The sequence below is a fragment of the Solenopsis invicta genome, chromosome 3 (assembly GCF_016802725.1).
Source record: "Solenopsis invicta isolate M01_SB chromosome 3, UNIL_Sinv_3.0, whole genome shotgun sequence".
Taxonomy (NCBI): domain Eukaryota; kingdom Metazoa; phylum Arthropoda; class Insecta; order Hymenoptera; family Formicidae; genus Solenopsis; species Solenopsis invicta.
Genome location: NC_052666.1, coordinates 7322767 through 7342266, shown reverse-complemented (window position 1 = coordinate 7342266; position 19500 = coordinate 7322767). Strand labels below are relative to the sequence as shown.

Genomic DNA, 19500 nt, shown 5'->3' with positions numbered 1-19500 from the left:
ACAGTTGAAAAATTTGTAAAGTAAAATTTATATGTATGATACCTCGCTTTCAGCATTTACAAAACACGAGGATTATTAAAGTATTAGGAGTACAAATTGAAAACCGCCGTTTTTTGTCAAAATTTGAGGATTGATTGTTGAAAAATGGTTACATACTTATTCTTGAGAGTATTGTCCATCGCTGGCCACTACTTTTTCCCACCTTTCGGGCAGCATACGAATCCCGCGTCGAAAAAACTGCTCGTCTTTTGCGGCGATCCACGAATCGACCCAGTTTTTAACCTCTTCGTAATAATGGAAGTGCTGCTCAGCCAGGCCATGCGCCATTGATCGGAACAAGTGGTAATCCGAAGGGGCGATGTCAGGAGAATACGGCGGATGAGATAAGACATCCCATTTCAATGTTTCCAGATAGGTTTTAACGACCTGAGCAACATGTGGCCGAGCGTTGTCGTGCAGCAACATCACTTTTTCGTGTCTTTGCTCGTATTGTGGCCGTTTTTCCTGCAATGCTCGGCTCAAACACATTAGTTGTGTTCGGTAGCGAGCTCCTGTGATGGTTTCACCCGGTTGCAACAGCTCATAATAAATCACGCCGAGCTGGTCCCACCAAATACACAGCATGAGCTTCGAGCCATGGATGTTTGGCTTGGCCGTCGATGTTGATGTATGGCCGCGGTAGCCCCACGATTTTTTTCGCTTTGGATTATCATAATGGATCCACTTTTCATCGCCGGTTACAATACGATGCAGAAAACCCTTCCGTTTTTGCCGTTGGAGCAGCTGTTCGCACGCAAAAAAACGCCGTTCGACGTCTCTCGGCTTTAATTCGTATGGCACCCAGTGTCCATACTTTTGGATCATTCCCATGGTTTTCAAACGATGTGAAATAGTTTGTTGAGTCACGCCCAATGAATCTGCAAGCTCCTGTTGCGTTTGAAATGAATCTTCATTCAGTAATGTTTCCAATTGTGCGTCTTCAAACTTTTTCACCTGTCCGGGACGCTCCTTGTCTTCTACGCCGAAATCACCACTTTTGAAGCGTTGGAACCATTCTCGACACGTTTTTTCACTAATGGAAGCCTCACCATAAGTTTTTACAATCATTCGTAGCGCCTCAGCCGCAGATTTTTTCGAATTGAAGGCAAAAAGCAAAACTTCCCGCAAATGACGCTTATTGGGCACAAATTTCGACATTTTCGATCACAAAAAAATATATAACGCCGATAAAAATTCACAACTGCAATGATAAGGAATTGTTGCCAGATGCCCAACCTTACATTTAAAATTTTTGATCTAACGTTTGGCGCCAGCATTTACCGCTGGCGCCATCTACTGGAAAACGGCGGTTTTCAATTTGTACTCCTAATAAGTAAATATTTAACGTTCCGGTAACTCTCATATTCATTTTATATGTTTTTAATATTATTTTCATTAAATGTACCAAGAGACATGATCTCATAAACTTACGTCTGTCAAACAGCATGAGAACGAGCGAGCATGATATATACATTGACAAGACCTGAATGCAACGTAAATATGCTGTAATTAACAGACATCTTATTTATATTGCTTGCATATAATATTTTACGCTCGTTCATTTAAGGTGAATATGAGAGTTACGGGAATGTTTAGTAATTATTTGCTTTAACGATCCATGTGTTCTGTACGTGCAGAAAGTGACATATCATACATTACACACATATGGATTTTACTCTTCAAATTTTCCAACTGTTTAGATTAAAGTATATATGAATATACCCACAAAACATTAGGATATATGGAGTATATACAATGTATATACACCCATGTATATTATACGTCCATGTATGTACAGTGTATATTGTTTTTTATGTAATATACATACATGGTATATGTAATGTATGTGAAATGTTACCACATGTACGTACTTTTGCAAATCGTATGTATATACACACGTATGTACATAAGATATGATTTGCACTACATCTATGTATATATGTGTCATACACATACCATGTACGTACATCCATGTACATCACAAAACATTAGGATATGCACAGCATATGCAATGTATATACGTGCATATATATTACATATACACTGGATATTCTTTTTTATGTAATATACATACATGGGACATGTAATGTATGTGAAATGTTACCACATGTACGTACTTTTGCAAATCGTATGTATATACACATGTATGTACATAAAATATGATTTTCTCTACATCTATGTATATATGTGTCATGTACATACCATGTACGTACATCCATGTATATACTTTGATACTGGAATGTACATACATAGAATATAAAATAAATATGCAAATTTTTCCAAAATAATGTACATTTTTTTATATACAGAGAGGAGAGTCCCCTATTATGAGATAGACTCCTAATATGAGATAACGGGATTTCTATAAAATCTATATAGTGAAAAATTCATTATTAGTTTAGTAATCCCACTATCTCATATTAGGAGCCTATCTAATAATAAGACTCTCCTCTACTTGCACATAAAATATACATGATTTATACCATGTATGGGCATATCAGAGTTTTCGTATATCATATGTATATATGTGTATATATATATATATATATATATATATATATATATATATATATATATATATATATATATATATACATACATATATATATTTACAAATATATGTAAATGTGAATTTAGGTCTACGTATTAAAATGAATATACAAGTTATATAATACGTAGAATAATATAAACAGGATTATTTATTTTAATCTAATCAGATAATTTTTGAAAAAATATTAAGTTATTTTTAAAAAATATTTCTAACAAAATATACTATTTTCAGAAAGAAATGTTTAGTTCTATTTGAAATAACCAAATTAACTTTGTAACGATACGCCCCTCCACCGTCCGTGCGCATCCGTTCCGGCCACCAAACACCGAAAGCCGAGTGCAGCCGAGGACCACGTGCGCGCACAACCGAACTTCGCCGTGCAACCACGCGGCGACACGCGCGCCGACCGTGGCGTTCCGTAACGCTCCCACTCTGGCTCAACCGACCGAACGCGCGGATTGGCTTGCTCGGCCGCGCGTTCGGATATATAAGCCGGTAGTGGGAACACACAGGGCAGATCCGTCCGACTATCCGACCCGTCCACAGACCGAGCATTCTCGATCGCTCCTTAAAGACGAGCATTCTCGTCGCACTCCGATATCCTCGACGGGCATTCCCGTCGCTATCCTCGGCCGAGTATCCTCGACCAGTCATCTCAGATATCCTCGACGAGCATTCCCGTCATCATCACCGGCCGAGCGCGGCCATAGCCGCTTCGACTGCAAGCGACCGGCCCGAAAGTTCTGCTCGCAGTGCGGCAAGGATGGAGTCCTGACTAGGGAGTGCCATCCCCGAGCGGGAAACGCGCCACCGGCCGAGGACGCGTCCGCCCCTCGGCCCGCATCCGGATAAAATACCAGCCGCGACCGCACATTACGGTGCGCGTCGGACCGCGCCGATTCTCGGCCCTGCTGGACACCGGGGCCGAGATCTCAATGATTAACCGCCGGGTCGCCGAACACGTCAAGACCTTGCGCATTTGGCCGGAGGTCCAGAACGAGACCATCCACCTGGCCGACGGGACCACCGCTACCACTCCGGGGCGAGTCCGTCTCCCACTACACGTTGCCGGGCGGAAGCTGGAGCACACGTTCCAGCTCCTCCCGTCCCTGGAGAGCGACCTGCTGATTGGGACGGATTTGTGGTCTAAGCTTGGTCTCACCATCCCACCACCGCCACCCCCTCAAGCCCGATGACGCCGAGAGCCTCGACCCACGCATGGGGTCACCGCCGGGATGACCGAACGCACACCGCAGGAAGAGCGGGAACTACAGACGTTTCTAGCCACCGAGCTTGCTAAGTTCGAACACGTTCGAGGACCCACCGACCAGGCCGTGCACCATATCCGTGTAAAGACCGAACACCCCATTAAACAAAGGTATCGGTCACGGAACCCCGCAATGCAACGGATCATCGACGAGGAAGTCCACGCAATGGAGGCCGCCGGGGTAATCGAGCCTTCCAATAGCGCGTGGAGCTCCCCGGTGGTCATCGTCAGAAAGAAGGACGGCCGGCACCGCTTCTGCATAGACTTCAGGAAGGTCAACGAGGTGACCGAGCGGGACGCCTACCCCTTGCCGCATATCACACCCACGCTGGACAAGTTGCGAGGAGCCAAGTACCTCTCGACCCTCGATCTAGAGAAGGGGTACTGGCAAATCCCCCTAACGCCGGAGAGCCGTCCCATCACGGCCTTCACCGTACCGGGTCGCGGCCTGATGCAATTCACGGTGATGCCGTTCGGCTTGCACTCGGCCCCGGCAACCTTCCAAAGACTTCTCGACCGGATTTTGGGGCCCGAACTCGAGCCGCACGTATTTGTGTACTTGGACGATGTTATCATCGCCAGTCCGACCTTTGCCGACCACCTAAAACACCTAGAGGAGGTGTTCCGCCGCCTGCGCGAGGCACGCCTAAAGTTAAACCCAGAGAAATGCTACTTCTGCCGCACCGAACTAAAATACCTCGGGCACATCGTGGACCGACGAGGTATCCGCACCGATCCAGACAAGGTCCGGGCCGTCACCGAGTGGCCAACTCCCACTAACATCCGCCAGATCCGCCAGTTTGTGGGGCTGGCCTCGTGGTATCGACGGTTTACACCGAACTTCGCCGCCATCGCGGCACCCCTTACCCAGCTCACGCGGAAGAACGCTCGATGGCGTTGGGGTCCGGAGGAGGAGCACGCCTTCCAAAGCTTGAAAGAGGCGCTAACCACCGCACCCACTCCCGCGTGTCCGGATTTCTCGCGACGATTCCTGCTGCAGACGGATGCCAGCCAGCACGGGTTAGGCGCCGTCCTGTCACAATACTTCGAAGACGGCGAACGCGTCATTGCTTACGCAAGCCGCTCATTGAACGGAGCCGAGAAAAATTATAGCGCGACCGAGCTCGAGTGCCTGGCCGTAGTGTGGGGAATCCGACACCTGCGGGGCTACTTGGAGGGCTACGAATTCACGGTCATCACCGACCACCAGGCCCTCCAGTGGCTACGTCGCATGGATTCTCCCACCGGACGACTCGGGCGTTGGGCACTCGAGCTCCAACAATACTCGTTTGACGTACGGTACCGAGCCGGGAAGCTCAACCGCGTGGCAGACGCACTTTCCCGCCTGCCCTCCGTGTGTTGCAACCGAACACTGCCCGCGTGTACCTGGTACCGCCGACAGTTCCGCCACGTGCGTGGGCGCCCAGAAAACTTCCCTGACTATGAGATTCGGGGGGGGCCGACTCTACCGTCGTATCCTTCACTCAACCGATTTCAAAGACGAGCCGGCCGAGGCTCAGTGGAAACGGTGTATCCCGCGACCGGAGCGACCGACCATCCTGACCCAGGTGCACGATGCCCCCACCGCCGGGCACTTGGGAATCGCAAAAACTATTGCCCGAGCCGCGCGGCGTTACTATTGGCCGGGGATGTTCGCCGACATCGCCCGGTACGTCCGAAACTGTCGGAGCTGTCTGCGGCACAAACACGCGCAGACACGGCCAGCCGGACTCTTGCACACGTCCCATGTCGACGCGCCGTGGACGCAAGTCACGATGGACTTGGTGGGACCCCTTCCGCGGTCCACTAGTGGCCATACGTGGCTACTAGTGATGCAAGACCGCTTTACGAAGTGGGTCGAGCTAAGCCCACTGCGGCGAGCGACCGCGGCGACCATTGCGCAACACGTCGCCGACCGCATCATCTACCGGCACGGATGTCCCCGGCAGGTCATCTCGGACAACGGTAGGCCGTTCATAGGGCGACCAATGAAAGCCCTGTTGCAGGAACTAGGGGTAGAACATCGTACCACACCGGCCTACGCCCCTCACTGCAACCCCGTTGAACGAACGAACCGGACGATCAAGACAATGGTAGCACAGTTCGTGGGGAACAACCACCGCCTATGGGACCAGCAACTAGGCGCCCTGCAGTTCGCCTACAATACGGCTCCGCACGACGCTACCGGATACTCGCCCGCCTATTTAAACCACGGGCGCGAATTGGAAGAACCGACCGGACTCCGCGATCAACGGCCCGTACCGGCAGCAACACCAACCGCCAATCAACAGCGATTGGGGGAGGCGAACCAACCTGGCACGTGCCTTCAACCGGCAAGAACGGCACTACAATCTACGTAGGCGCGCATGGAAACCGGCATTAGGGGACACCGTATGGAAGCGAGAACATCTGCTATCCAATAAAGGCCAGGGGTTTAACGCCAAATTGGCTCCTAAGTATGCCGGACCGTTCGAAGTCCGCAAAATACATTCCCCCGTGATCGTGGACATCCGAGACCCGCAGGGCAAATGGCACCGTCGGGTCCACGTGCAAGACCTCAAGCCGGGCACACGAGAAGCCGTTGCCGAACAGACCGATGCAGAGGATGCCGAAGACGAACAAAACGATCACACCGGAGCAGACGACGACCGAGCAGACGACGACCGAGCAGACGGCGACCGTGTGGACGACGACCGGGCAGATGACGCCGCAAGAGTATCGCGAGTATGTAAAGTGCGGTTGGCGACACGCCGCTGCACATTGCGTTTCGATCGCACCGGGCGTTGCCACTACGTGCGGGAATTCCCGGCGTAGTGGCCAAAGTTCGCCACTTAAAACGGGGAGGGGTGATGTAACGATACGCCCCTCCACCGTCCGTGCGCATCCGTTCCGGCCACCAAACACCGAAAGCCGAGTGCAGCCGAGGACCACGTGCGCGCACAACCGAACTTCGCCGTGCAACCACGCGGCGACACGCGCGCCGACCGTGGCGTTCCGTAACGCTCCCACTCTGGCTCAACCGACCGAACGCGCGGATTGGCTTGCTCGGCCGCGCGTTCGGATATATAAGCCGGTAGTGGGAACACACAGGGCAGATCCGTCCGACTATCCGACCCGTCCACAGACCGAGCACTCTCGATCGCTCCTTAAAGACGAGCATTCTCGTCGCACTCCGATATCCTCGACGGGCATTCCCGTCGCTATCCTCGGCCGAGTATCCTCGACCAGTCATCTCAGATATCCTCGACGAGCATTCCTGTCATCATCACCGGCCGAGCATTCTCGACCAATCACGTCCGAGATCCTCGACGAGCATTCTCGTCATCATCACCGGCCGAGCATTCTCGACCAATCACGTCCGAGATCCTCGACGAGCATTCTCGTCATCATCACCGGCCGAGCATTCTCGACCAATCATGTCCGAGATCCTCGACGAGCATTCTCGTCATCATCACCGGCCGAGCATTCTCGACCAATCACCGTCGTCCTCGGATACCGTTACCGTCGAACCGACAAACTTCGTAACCCATATCGGCAGGGCACAAGCAACCTGTCGATCGAGCGCCCCACTTGCACGGGGCGCGCTCGGGCGAATCGCGGCGGCGACCGCGCCGGCAACGACCCGCATTTGCGCACACGCGTACACGACCGCGTTAGCCAATCCCGCCGCGCTCCGCGACTCCCCGACCGTACGGGCAAGCCGCCCGCATAACTTCCTAGTTTAGCCGAAAAACTTTGTACATAGATAGTTCTAGCATTAGATATAAACCGCGCCGCGTAGCTGGTAAGCCGAGTACCAGCCATATTGCAATCTGTATACTACTGTTATCTCTAGCATGGTCTCTCTTGCGATCTCTATGTTATGAGCGCGATCATTATCTTTTATTTTGATATCTCTCTATTTCGTTAGTTATGTTTATTTCCGTTCCTGTTCATTCTGTCAACTCTTTTTGCAACTGTTATTATCAATAAAGCATCCACTGTCTTTTGCTACGTAAAACACTGGGTATAGTCATTGCGGACACCTGACCAACCGACGAGCCTTATCCGGTCCGATCCCGAAGTTCCCGCACCGCACCGAACCGACCGAAACCGCGTACCGTTACAACTTTGATATGATTTTGATAATTTTTGTTAAAGGCACAAACCAAGATTGCTCATCATTTTTTGAACAATACAACTTCATAAGACATTTTTTTGAAAAGTAAATTATTTTTCCAAAAATTACCTATACTCTAGGGAGAATTGGCGGACAGGTCGGACAAAATCTCGTCCGTTTCGCGCAGGTAAGGCCCTCTCTTCATAGGTAACATTATAAAACTTTTGAATGTAGATTTGAAATTAATTTATTTTATTTTAACATACTTGAAATATGTAAAACATAGATATGTTTACAATATATCTGTACGTTCGTTTCGTTTCACGCAATATAGAAATAGAATTTCTACTAAATTTTAAATCAAATTAAACGTATGTATTGCAATAAACAAATTCAGAATTTTATAATTAACATCAATATTATAATTATCATATGCACATAAAAACATATAGGTTTGTTTACAATGTATCTGTACATTCGTTTCGTGTCACAAAATATGGAAATAGAACTTCTAATAACTTGAAATCCAATTAAACGTATGTATTGCAATAAACAAATTCAGAATTGTATAATTAACATCAATATTATAATTATCATATGCACATAAAAACATTTAGGTATGTTTACAATATATCTGTACATTCGTTTCGTGTTACAAAATATGGAAATAGAACTTCTAATAACTTTAAATACAATTAAACGTACGTATTGCAATAAACAAATTCAGAATTGTATAATTAACATCAATATTATAATTATCATATGCACATAAAAACATATAGGTATGTTTACAATATATCTGTATATTCATTTCGTGTCACAAAATATGGAAATAGTTAATAATTGTTTAAAATATAAAAAAACTTAATATTTTTCACAAATTAAATCTATTCTCGATTCACAATTTGCAGTAAATTTGCGAAAATTTATTATCCAAAAAAATACGCTTAAAAGAATAAAAAAAAAAAAAAAATAGAATACCTTCCAAACAGCCTAAAAAATCGAGGATCTTAGAAGATGTAGTACATATCAAAGAAATCAAAGAAAGTTAACGTGTTAGAGAGAAAGTATAAAAAAGACGTTCCTATCTTTTTTTCAACTGTAAATTTTCCAAAGAACATAACTAAATGTTTTTCAAATTTGTTTGCATCTTTTAGTTTTAGAAGAATAATAAACTCAGAAAATAACTTATGTTAAAAGACAGGATTAAAAAACAAACCCGCTTTCTTCCTCTCTTATTCGATAAGCGACTATTCTGTATCACTAAGTTATTCATTTCACATCTACCATTCTATCCAATTTATTTATATAATGCATTATAGAAATAATCATGTTCCGTAATGATTTGCGTCTTTTGATTTTATCAAAAAATCACTCTACTGGCAAACAAATCCGTTTTCACCATTCGCGAATCTCATACAAGAGGCGAACCGAGAATTACATCGAGAATATCATCTGCGTCACTTGCCACTGGCTCTACATAGCGTTATTATAATACATGTAAGTATACGATCGTACTCCAGTACACTCTATAATAACCAGTATCTTTGTACTTAAAAAAAAAACTAGGTTTCAAGCAGTATTTCTAAGGGCACTAAATCTAGGTCAGGGGCGCGGAAAACGGCACTAAGGCCGACGCCCTGGCCGAAGGGATCAGGGAGGCCCTCGGAGAAAGAGACGATGTGAGGGTGGCTCGACCGTGCAAGACGGTCGAGCTACGCCTGAGTGGCCTGGACGACTCGGTCACCTCGAGCGAGGTGGCCGAAGCCTTGGGAGCTACTGGAGGATGTTCCCCCCACGATATCAAGGTGGGGGAAATCCGAATGGCTCTCAATGGGCTAGGCACTTGCTGGGTTCGGATCCCAGCCAAGGCCGGTAAGGCGGCTCTGGCCGCCCCCCGCGTTAGGGTGGGCTGGTCGAGCTGCCGAGTGGCGCTGCTTCCCCCTCGGGGGTTGCAGTGCCACAAGTGCCTGGCCCAGGGCCACGTCCAGGCCAAGTGCAGCAGTCGGATCGATAGATCCGGCTGCTGCTACAGGTGCGGGGGCCTTGGCCACCTGGCCAAGGCCTGCATAGCCAAGGCGGGCTGCCCGGTTTGCCGTGACGCGGGCAAGCCCGCCGAGCACAGGATCGGTGCTAAGGGGTGCCTGGCGAACAAGCCGCAACGGGCGCCCCTGAGCACCGAGGACCGGAGGGAGGCGGGGTCATCTGTGACACCAGTCCCATCCCCGCCCTCCCCCCCGGTCCCCATGACAGTAGTGGAGGAAGCTCCTCTCCCGCAGAGGGAGAGGAGCCACAGAAACGGAGGCGCGGAGACCCGCGACAACGAGATGGAGGTGGAGGAGCCTCAGGGGACAATCGAAAATGCCCCCTAGGCTCCTCCAGGCCAACCTCAACCACGCCAGGGCTGCGCAGGACATGCTTGCGCAGTGCCTGGCGGAGGGAGGTGGCGGGCTGGCCATCGTCGCCGATCCTTACAGGATACCCGAGGGCAACCCCAACTGGGTTGGAGATCCCTCGGGGAAGGTGGCGATGGTCAGCCATCACGTGCCGGGCGCTCAGCCGATGATTCCGATATCGGCCGGAGAGGGCTTCGTGATGGTCGAGTATGGACCCATCGACGTTATGGGATGTTACTTCCCCCTAGCCTTAACAGGGGGGAATACGAGGCGGCCCTGGATGCCATGGAGAGCGAGATTATAGCTCGCTCTCCTAGGCCGGTCGTCGTGGGGGGAGACCTCAACGCCCACGCTGTGGCTTGGGGCTCCCCTCGCACAGACCTTAGGGGCCGCCTCGCCCTGGAGTTTGCGGCGGGGCTCGGCCTGGTCCTGTTGAACAGGGGCCGGGTCAGCACCTTCGTGGGGGCAAGGGGGGAGTCCATCGTTGACGTGACGTGGGCTTCCCCCAACGCCCTTAACAGGGTGAAGGGATGGCGCGTGGAGACGGGCTCCTTGGGAGAGCTGTCTGATCATAGGCTAATCTCCATGGAGCTCGTCTCCCCCCCCGCGGAGACGCGCGAGTCACGCCGCCGCAAACGCGATGGACGTCGATGGGTTCTGAGGAAGCTCGACCCGGAAGCCCTCGAGGTCAGCCTCCTGGCATCTACCTGGCCGGGAAGAGAGGCTGACCTTGGAGCCGAGGAGGAGGCGGAGCGCCTATGCGACATGATGTTGCACGCATGCGACGCCTCCATGCCCCGCAGCCGACCAATGGCGCGCCGCGCTGTCTACTGGTGGTCCGCGGAGCTCGCTGAACTCAGACGAGCCACCGTGGCCGCCAGGCGGGCGCACACGCGCGCCAAGCGGCGGGGCATGGAGGAAGTGCTGACAAACGCCACGGCGGTCCTCAGGGATGCCAGAAAGGCCCTGAGGACCGCCATAGCTCGGGCGAAGGCCGCGGCCTGGCAGGACATGCTCTCCGAGCTGGATCGCGACCCGTGGGGCAGGCCATACCGCATCGTGACGAAAAGGCTTCGCCCAATGGGCGCCTCCAGTCTCGGAGACGCTGGACCCCCAGTTCCTCCAAAGGGTGGTGGACACACTGTTCCCCACCCGGGGGAGGGACATCCCGGAAAAGTCCGGCCCTCCCCCAGAATGGACGGAGGAACTGGAGGTGTCCAGGCACGAAATGGTCGCGGCCTTCGCCCGCATCAGGGGCAAAGCGAAGGCGCCCGGGCCAGATGGCATTTATGCCAAGGTCTGGGCCAGGGCGTCGCCCATCGTAGGGGAGGCACTTCGTGCCACGTACACGAAGTGCCTCCGAGAAGGTACCTTCCCCAGGAGGTGGAAGAGGGCCCGGCTTGTCCTCCTCAAAAAGGAGGGCAAGCCCGCGGAGAGTCCCTCCGCGTTCAGGCCCCTCTGTATGCTGGATGATGCGGGCAAGATTTTCGAGCGAATAATCGCTAACCGCATCATCCGGCATATGGCCCGGAACGGTCCTGAGCTGTCCCCCGAACAATACGGGTTCCGAGAGGCGCGATCGACAATCGACGCGATACGTCAAGTTCGGTCCCTCTCGGAATCCCTAACGGAGGACGGGATGGTGGCGTTGGCGATATCATTGGATATCGCCAACGCTTTTAATAGCCTCCCCTGGGGCGAGGTAGTGGCGGCGCTGAGCGAGCACTTTCGCTTGCCGCCCTACCTCGTCGCCATCGTTCAGGACTATTTCCGGGAGAGGGAGCTGGAGTTCCGCGATAAAGACGGACTCCAGCAGCGGAGGGACGTGTCCTGCGGCGTTCCACAGGGGTCTGTGCTGGGCCCCCTGCTATGGAACGCCGCATATGACAGAGTGCTCCGCACGGCCCTCCCCCCTCGCTGCTACGTCGTCGGCTACGCCGACGACACGTTCATAGTAGCGGGGGGGACCTCCTGGGGAAGAGCAGTCGCCAATGGCGACTGGGCTGTGGCCTGTGTCGTCGGTGCCATTAAAGGCCTGGGCCTGAGGGTGGCCCCGGAGAAGACAGAGGCCATCTTCTTTCATGATGGCTCCTCCGGGGTACCGCCCCAGGCCTTCGTCCTGGTGGACAACACCCGTGTCCAGGTGGGTGCAACCCTGAAGTACCTTGGGTTGCACCTGGACGGTCGCTGGGCCTTCGCTGATCATTTTGATCAGCTGGCCCAGCGGTTGGGCAGGAGGGTAGACGCCCTCAATGGGTTGATGCCCAACCTCCGGGGTCCGAGGATGGGTGCTAGACGCGCGTACGCCCTCGCGGTCATGTCCGGGGCGCTGTATAGCGCCCCGGTGTGGTTCCGCGAGGCGCTGGCCAGCCGCCGCATCAAAAAGGTGCTGCACGACGTGCAGCGGCGGCTGGCGAGAAGGATAACGCGCGCGTTTAGCACCGCTCCCAACGCGGCAATCATGGCCCTGGCGGGGCTCCCCCCGGCGGAGTATACGGCCGATGCCCTGGCGTGGACTTACGCCAGGGCAAAAGCCATCCGCCTCGAGGGGGGGGTAGTTACCCCCAGGGCCGCTGCGTTGCTACGGGAGAGGGCCCGTCGGCGGGTGATGAGGGCATGGAAAAGGAGCCTCATCGACAACCCGCCGGCGGCCGGATCTCGGATCTTGGAGGCCGTCCTACCACACCTGGACGATTGGGTGGGCCGCCCGTTTGGCGGTTTGTCCTACAGGACGACACAGGTGCTCATCGGGCATGGCTGCTTCGGTGAGTACCTGTGCAGGATAAGGAAGGAACCGACGACACGGTGCCATCACTGTGGCGCCGCCCGGGACTCCGCGCAGCACACGCTGGAAGAGTGTCCAGCGTGGGAAGGGCTGCGCGGAGTCCTGAGGGCCGAAGTGGGAGATGACCTCACCCTGCCGGCCATCATTGGTCAGATGGTCGGCAGGGAGAGTGCCTGGAAAGCGGTCTCCTCCTTCTGCGAGCAAGTAATGCTGCAGAAGGAGGAGGCCGAGAAGGTGAGAGAGAGGCGGCCGGGGGGACGAATGCCCCCTGGCAACGCCAACAGTGGCAGGGGCGGCAGGGACGAGAGCCATGACCCAACTTGGCTCCCGCCCCGGCCGCCTAGGCGAAGAAAAACTGCCCCCCGTCCTCCGGGCCCTAGTGGCCCTGCTGTACGGTGGCGGAGGGGCAGAAGAGCCGTGGCGGTCGCCCCCTCCCTCCCCACTATCGAGGAGGAGAGGGACGACGGCGACCGCCACGGAAATGATGATGAAAGGGAGCGACCCCCCTCCCCTACGGCTGCCGGCCCAGCTTTTGGGACGCGCAGCCGTGGGAGGAGGGCCCCCCACCGTATTAGTGAACCCGGCGAGGCAGACCCGACCTGACGGTCCGGGGGGGTCGACTCCGTGACGTAACGCGGAGCCGTACCCCCCCCTGCCTCGCCGGGGAGGGGGGAGTGGGAGGATTCTCCCCCTCCCCCCCTAGGGTAGTCAGGAGGGCCGCGCCGCCGCACAGGGCGGCGCGAAGAGGCCCGGGGTTACGGCGGGGGCCGGATACCCCGGGCTCTACCCCCAAACCAACAGGGGAAGAGGCGGGGGGGCTGGTGTCCCCCTCCCCCGACCTAGGGCTGCCAGGCCCAAGAGCCCTGCCGGGAGTGCCCACGTGGACGCTCCCGGCGCGACGAATCGGCCCACGGCCGACCGGGTCCGGGGGGCTCCGGAAGTATGCTGCACGCGTTCCCGGAGCCCCCCAGTCATGGACCAGGGCAGGACACCCGGAGAGGTTTTAGTGGGTATGTCGCCGCCGACACGTCGTCGGCGGGGAAGAGCCCCACATAACCACCAGGCCTCCCCCGAGGCCTGGGGTATGCGGTAACGCATTTCCTCTCCGTTACCAAAAAAAAAAAAAAAAAAAAAAAGGGCACTAAATCTAACATGAACATAGTGTAAGACACGATCGTCTGCAAGTTTCTTAACTTAATGTGTGTCCGAACTTTTATATATGGTATCTTCTTTGTATATACATGAGCGGAGCTGTTCGAGATCCAAATTATGTGAACATAAAAGTCTTGTAAACCAAGGTGTCAACGCGCCTCTACGAGTACGAATGAATAATGAAACGCAAATTAAAAATAGAAAAAAAAGGAAAATAAAATACTTGGTAAAGGAGCTAAAGTATAAAAATCGACAAGACGGTCTGGAACAGCTCTATGATGTGGCGATAAAAAATTTGTCCGGTTCAAAACCGAAATCTAAAAAAAAAACTCACTGCTTTTTTGTACAGCACTACTGTAGGCTGGAATTTAGGCTCTCTGACAAACGATAATTCATCATCTGATACAGTAGACTGATGGGGCTACTCGGTTGACTGTTCATACTGAGATTACTGGAGCCACGGCCGCGCGTTTTCTCCTCTGCAGAATGCCCTTTCTGACTATGTAGAAGCGAATAGTGCTGATCGATATCTTGTACTTCTCTGAGGTTACTTGAAACGTCATGTCGCGTGCCATCATGTCCGAAGCTTGCTTGAATTTCTCTTCCAAATGTCTTTGTTGTCTTTGATAACCTTGAAGGATGGTATTTAGCTTGTTGCCAATGTTCCGTTTAGACTTTAACTTAGAATTATCTTCGATCGCGAGGCTGCTAGGATTGTTACTGGATACCATTCTAATGGAATATGGTTTGACATCCCGCTGTTGTACGAACTGCTCATCGGGCTCCATTTTTACCATACCCGGAGTTTCGGTCAGAGTCGCCTCAGAAGCATTGAAAGCCTTTTCTAAATATTGTTCTCTAAATGTAAAGTCGTACGGCAGCTATAAAATATTCACAAATTAGAAAACATCTTAATTTACAACTCTTCAATATTAATAATATTGTCTAATGATCAGATAATAATATTGTCTAGAATCAGAAAACTTACATTTTCTTATTTCACTTTTTGAATTATTCATTAGGCTGTGTAGCTTGTACATCCAAATTTTCATCGACTGCTTCTATTTCTTCATTAATTATTTCTTTATTTTTATTATTATTAAAGCGATCCTTGCTCCTAACCAGCCATGCTTTTATAAAATTTATTATTTCTATGTCTGTACAGTTTTGAGCATTTTTGTTAAGTCATACAGCAGCTATAAAATATTCACAAATTAAAAAACATCTTAATTTACAACTCTTCAATATTAGTAATATTGTATAATAATAGAATCAGAAAACTTGAGAATGATAGAATAAAAACTATTTAATAACATAATAATATATAGAAATTAAGCATAATAAAACTTACACAAAATAGTAGTTGCAATAGCTAAATTTAAAAAAATTTTTTTCTTTTTAGCTCCTTCCCAGGAATAACACATGCCAACTTCATTAGTAAAAACACGATACATTATTCTTCTAACAATTTCTTTCACATTAAATCCTCCGATACGACTTAAATTTTGAGACTGCAATAATGGAAAAAATACAATTATTATTTATAATAGTTAATTATAATATATATATTTTTTTAGATAATAGCTTACAATAAGTTCTTTATTAAATTACTGTTATTATAATAAAATTATCTAATATCGTTATTAGGTTACTATAATTTTAACCTTCGGTCGAACACACATATATAATGCGCAGGTTTTCTAACAATGGCTATGACTACATTGCAATGTTACTCTATTTATAATATCTCTAAATCGCAAATAACAAGTTAAATGTAATTTAAATTGTTTCTTTTTTGCTTTTTTTTTAAATGAAAATTATCATTTTAGCAAGGTAGATAAAGTACCTAAAAGATACTTGCGCCCATCGGAAGATTAATTAAAATTTATTAAATATTTTTAATATTATATAAATACTGTTTTAAAGATCAATTTTTATAGCACATATATATACACAAATATTAATATATCATTACATTTTATATATTTTAAAAGAAAAATTTTTCTTACCAAGATTGTTTTATTTTTTTCACAACTTAACCAATTCTCCAATTGAACTAAAGATTGGTCATTGACTGGAAGTGATTCTAGGATTTCTTCAGGAATTTCGTAAGATATACTCGTCGATGTTTGTGTTTTATTTGCTGTATTATTTATCAATACGTTTACACATTCAGAAATACCATCCAGTTTTAAATTGAGGACATTTAATTCTTTTAGAACTTGTTGTTCAAATTCTAAAATGTAAATATTAGTCGTAATTTTATATTGTACACATATATATAAATTAGCATATGTAATAATATATAAAATATCTCTTACTAATGCTATGTTCATAAATCTTCGATTTATGGTGCAGTGTTGCATTTATTGTAGAAGTAGAAGTAGCACGAGAAGTAGAAGCAATCTCAATATCTTTATCTAAGCCACTCTCTTGAAAAATATAAATTAGATATAACTTTTCATGTAATGGAAATATATTATTATTTTGAAGAAATTAGCTTTCATTAGAAAATAACATGGTATAAACGACGTATTAATCTGATACGTATCAAACAGACGTATCAAATAAAAATAGTATTCATCAGCACATGTGTAACACTATGAACATTTAGGCTACGTTCCATGTATAATGCGCATGGCATATCATTCCAACAAAACATTAAGATATACATGTTATATACTATAATGTATATTCAAATTATCTATATGAAATGTATGTACATTTAATATTATGCCGTGTACGTACATACAAAATACATTAATGAATATACATAATATGCCATAACGTATATTCAATTTTGTATATGAAATGTATATACATTCTATATACAGGATATTATTTTCCTCTTATTGGCGAAAAAATACATACTCATAGAATGTCCGATACAAGGACGAATACATCATGCGCATCATGCGTGAAACATAACGTAGCCTTACTTAGTACGCGTAAATTGTATATGACAATGTGCATCCAGATTATTGAATCAAACAAAACTTCGAGTCATGAGCATTTCGGCAAGTATTTGTTACGTGATTTGGCAAAAGATAAAGAAATGCTCGCCAAAATGCTAATGGCTCGAGGTTCGATAATCTAGACGCACCTTTACAAATATTATATTTGCATGCAAATGAGTACTTACTGTACTTGAGAAGGCTTCTCAATTTGATGACAGTCGTTGAGAAGACCAAGCTGCACAAACTGATACTTCTTTCCTTGTTTGGGCCCTGGATTTCAGTCCCACAGGGGACTAAGTACCAATAGTTAAAAATCAGGAAATTGCAGAGGCACAAGACGCACACCGACCACACCATCACACGCACACCGACCACACCATCACACGGCACACGAGACACGAGACACGAGACACGAGACACGAGGCACGAGGCACGAAGCGCGCGCGAGATCGCAGGATAGAGAAACAAAAGTAAGCACGCGCGCGAGACCGCGGAATAGAGAAACAAAAGTAGACACGCGCGCGATTACAGAAAAGCGGGATTGGCTACCACGTTGTTGCCATGCGCTGGTTGCCGCGCGGCAAGCGTTGTCGCACCCGTGTAAAAATCATAGATCTGAATTTATAATTTCTCTTATGAGATTAGACGTTCTTATTTTATGATTGTCGTAGGTCTTAAATATAAGCTGCGTTCCGAAATTCAGTACTGGCAGTGAATTTCGGAACACAGCCACAATAAAGAAATATTAGATATTAAGAAACAGAGTTATAAGTTATAAGTTTAGAATCAGATTTCTTAATAGACATTATAGATGAATAATAAGTTATAGTGTGTCTTGTACACGATGTATATACATAACTTCCGACATTCTATGTATATGTATTTTTTCTCCATTATGTGAAAATAATATTCTGTATATAGAATGTATATACATTTTATATACATAATTTGAATATACATTGTAGTATATTATATTATATATATATATATATATATATATATATATATACTATATATATATATATATATATATATACATATTAATGTATTTCGTACATGAAAAAAACAGTCTGGTTATTGCACAGTCATGAGCTAAAAGGTAGCAACACTTTTTTTCGATGAGTTTCGGAACTTAGCTTTGTTCATAGAGCGGATGAACGTATAACTGGTTAGATCCATAAGTATAAAAAACCAATTGCTCGATGATTAGACTGTATTCCAAAACTCATTGAAAAAAAAGTGTTGCAACCTTTTAGCTCATGACTGTACACAGAAATCTGGTGATGCTAATCAAATTTAATAAAATATGGAACAACTATTTATGTGGATTCTTGAACTGCAGTACAATAATTGACATATCAAAGTAAAGCAATCATGTCAACCATACACATACCTATTATACAAAGATACTAGGATGATGTATTTACAACAAGATTATTTACTAAATTATTTACAACAAAATATTTCTGGTTATGTGAACCATATCCTTTTTTTCCGTGTACAAAATACATTATTGAATGTACATATTATATACCGTAATGTACATTCAAATAATGTATATGAAATGTATATACGATGTATATACAGGATATTATTTTTGCATAATGGAGAAAAAATACATATATATAGAATATTCGACGTTATGTGAGTTGCATCAATGAAATTGGCGTGATCTGGTTGTGGCAACCACAACTTGGTTAGGGGATCACTTACCATGGAAAAACTATCTATTCATATAGTTAATCGCGGTGCTACAATACAAGCAGCGATTTCAGAAAGCAAAAGCAGATGCAGAGATTATTACATCCACCATCCACGTACGTGAATCTACGTGAAGTGCAGATACGTGTATGTATATGTGTCTAAGGTCCGTATTCATAGTCATTTCTCAAATTTCAAATTTCGGTCTGTCTTTGTCTCGCATACGGTAAAATGTAGAACGCGAAACAAAGACAGACCAAGAGCTGAGATTTGAGAAACGACAATGAATACGGACTTAACACATCTGAAAGCTCGTTATATCAGCTTCATCGCGATCGTTTCATTACGTATATGTAACATTCCGATATTGCTAACGCAGCCTCTTTTTGGGACTGTTAGGTTAGGTTAGGTTAGGTTAGGCGCAAAGAAAATATCGGATCCCTCATTTTAGTATATCTCGCAAGTTCTAACATGTGCGCACTCGTGATATACATGTACATACACAAATCGGCATAAATGATGTACTGCGCTGACGCTAATTGTACTGCGGTTC

The 19500-nt window shown here is 47.5% G+C and overlaps 2 protein-coding genes across 3 annotated transcripts; one reads left to right on the top strand and one right to left on the bottom strand.

Annotated features, from left to right (window-relative positions):
- The first annotated feature begins 3825 nt into the window (after window positions 1–3825).
- On the top strand, window positions 3826–14705 carry LOC120357332. The gene is made up of 4 exons (XM_039447496.1): window positions 3826–5156; window positions 5260–6213; window positions 6381–6581; window positions 14639–14705. Exons 1-4 carry the CDS (start codon window positions 3826–3828, stop codon window positions 14703–14705), a joined length of 2553 nt encoding a protein of 850 aa, XP_039303430.1.
- Window positions 14627–17608, bottom strand: LOC105205137. 2 transcript variants are annotated; one of them, XM_039447266.1, is made up of 6 exons: window positions 17432–17608; window positions 16611–16721; window positions 16299–16525; window positions 15641–15800; window positions 15278–15485; window positions 14627–15170 (listed from the first exon to the last, which is right to left on the bottom strand). In XM_039447266.1, the coding sequence occupies exons 1-5, from the start codon at window positions 17601–17603 to the stop codon at window positions 15475–15477; spliced, it is 681 nt and encodes a 226-aa protein (XP_039303200.1). In that variant the 5' UTR covers window positions 17604–17608; the 3' UTR covers window positions 14627–15170; window positions 15278–15474. The 2 variants fall into 2 exon arrangements, with proteins under 2 accessions (XP_039303200.1, XP_039303201.1); XM_039447267.1 differs by having other exon boundaries at window positions 14627–15110.
- Between the last annotated feature and the right edge of the window lie 1892 nt (window positions 17609–19500).

Bases quoted from the DNA above. Each gene is read 5' to 3' on its own strand.
- LOC105205137 (XM_039447266.1), bottom strand. From the start codon at position 17,603: ATGGTGTGGTCGGTGTGCGTCTTGTGCCTCTGCAATTTCCTGATTTTT. The intron at 16,722-17,431 runs GTAAGTACTCAT...ATATTTTTCAAG, and splicing joins GAGAAGCCTTCTCAAGTACA to AGAGTGGCTTAGATAAAGAT. The intron at 16,526-16,610 runs GTAAGAGATATT...TTTACATTTTAG, and splicing joins GATTTATGAACATAGCATTA to AATTTGAACAACAAGTTCTA.
- LOC120357332 (XM_039447496.1), top strand. From the start codon at position 3,826: ATGACCGAACGCACACCGCAGGAAGAGCGGGAACTACAGACGTTTCTA. The intron at 5,157-5,259 runs GTACCGAGCCGG...TACCGCCGACAG, and splicing joins CAATACTCGTTTGACGTACG to TTCCGCCACGTGCGTGGGCG. The intron at 6,214-6,380 runs GTAGGCGCGCAT...CGAGACCCGCAG, and splicing joins AGAACGGCACTACAATCTAC to GGCAAATGGCACCGTCGGGT.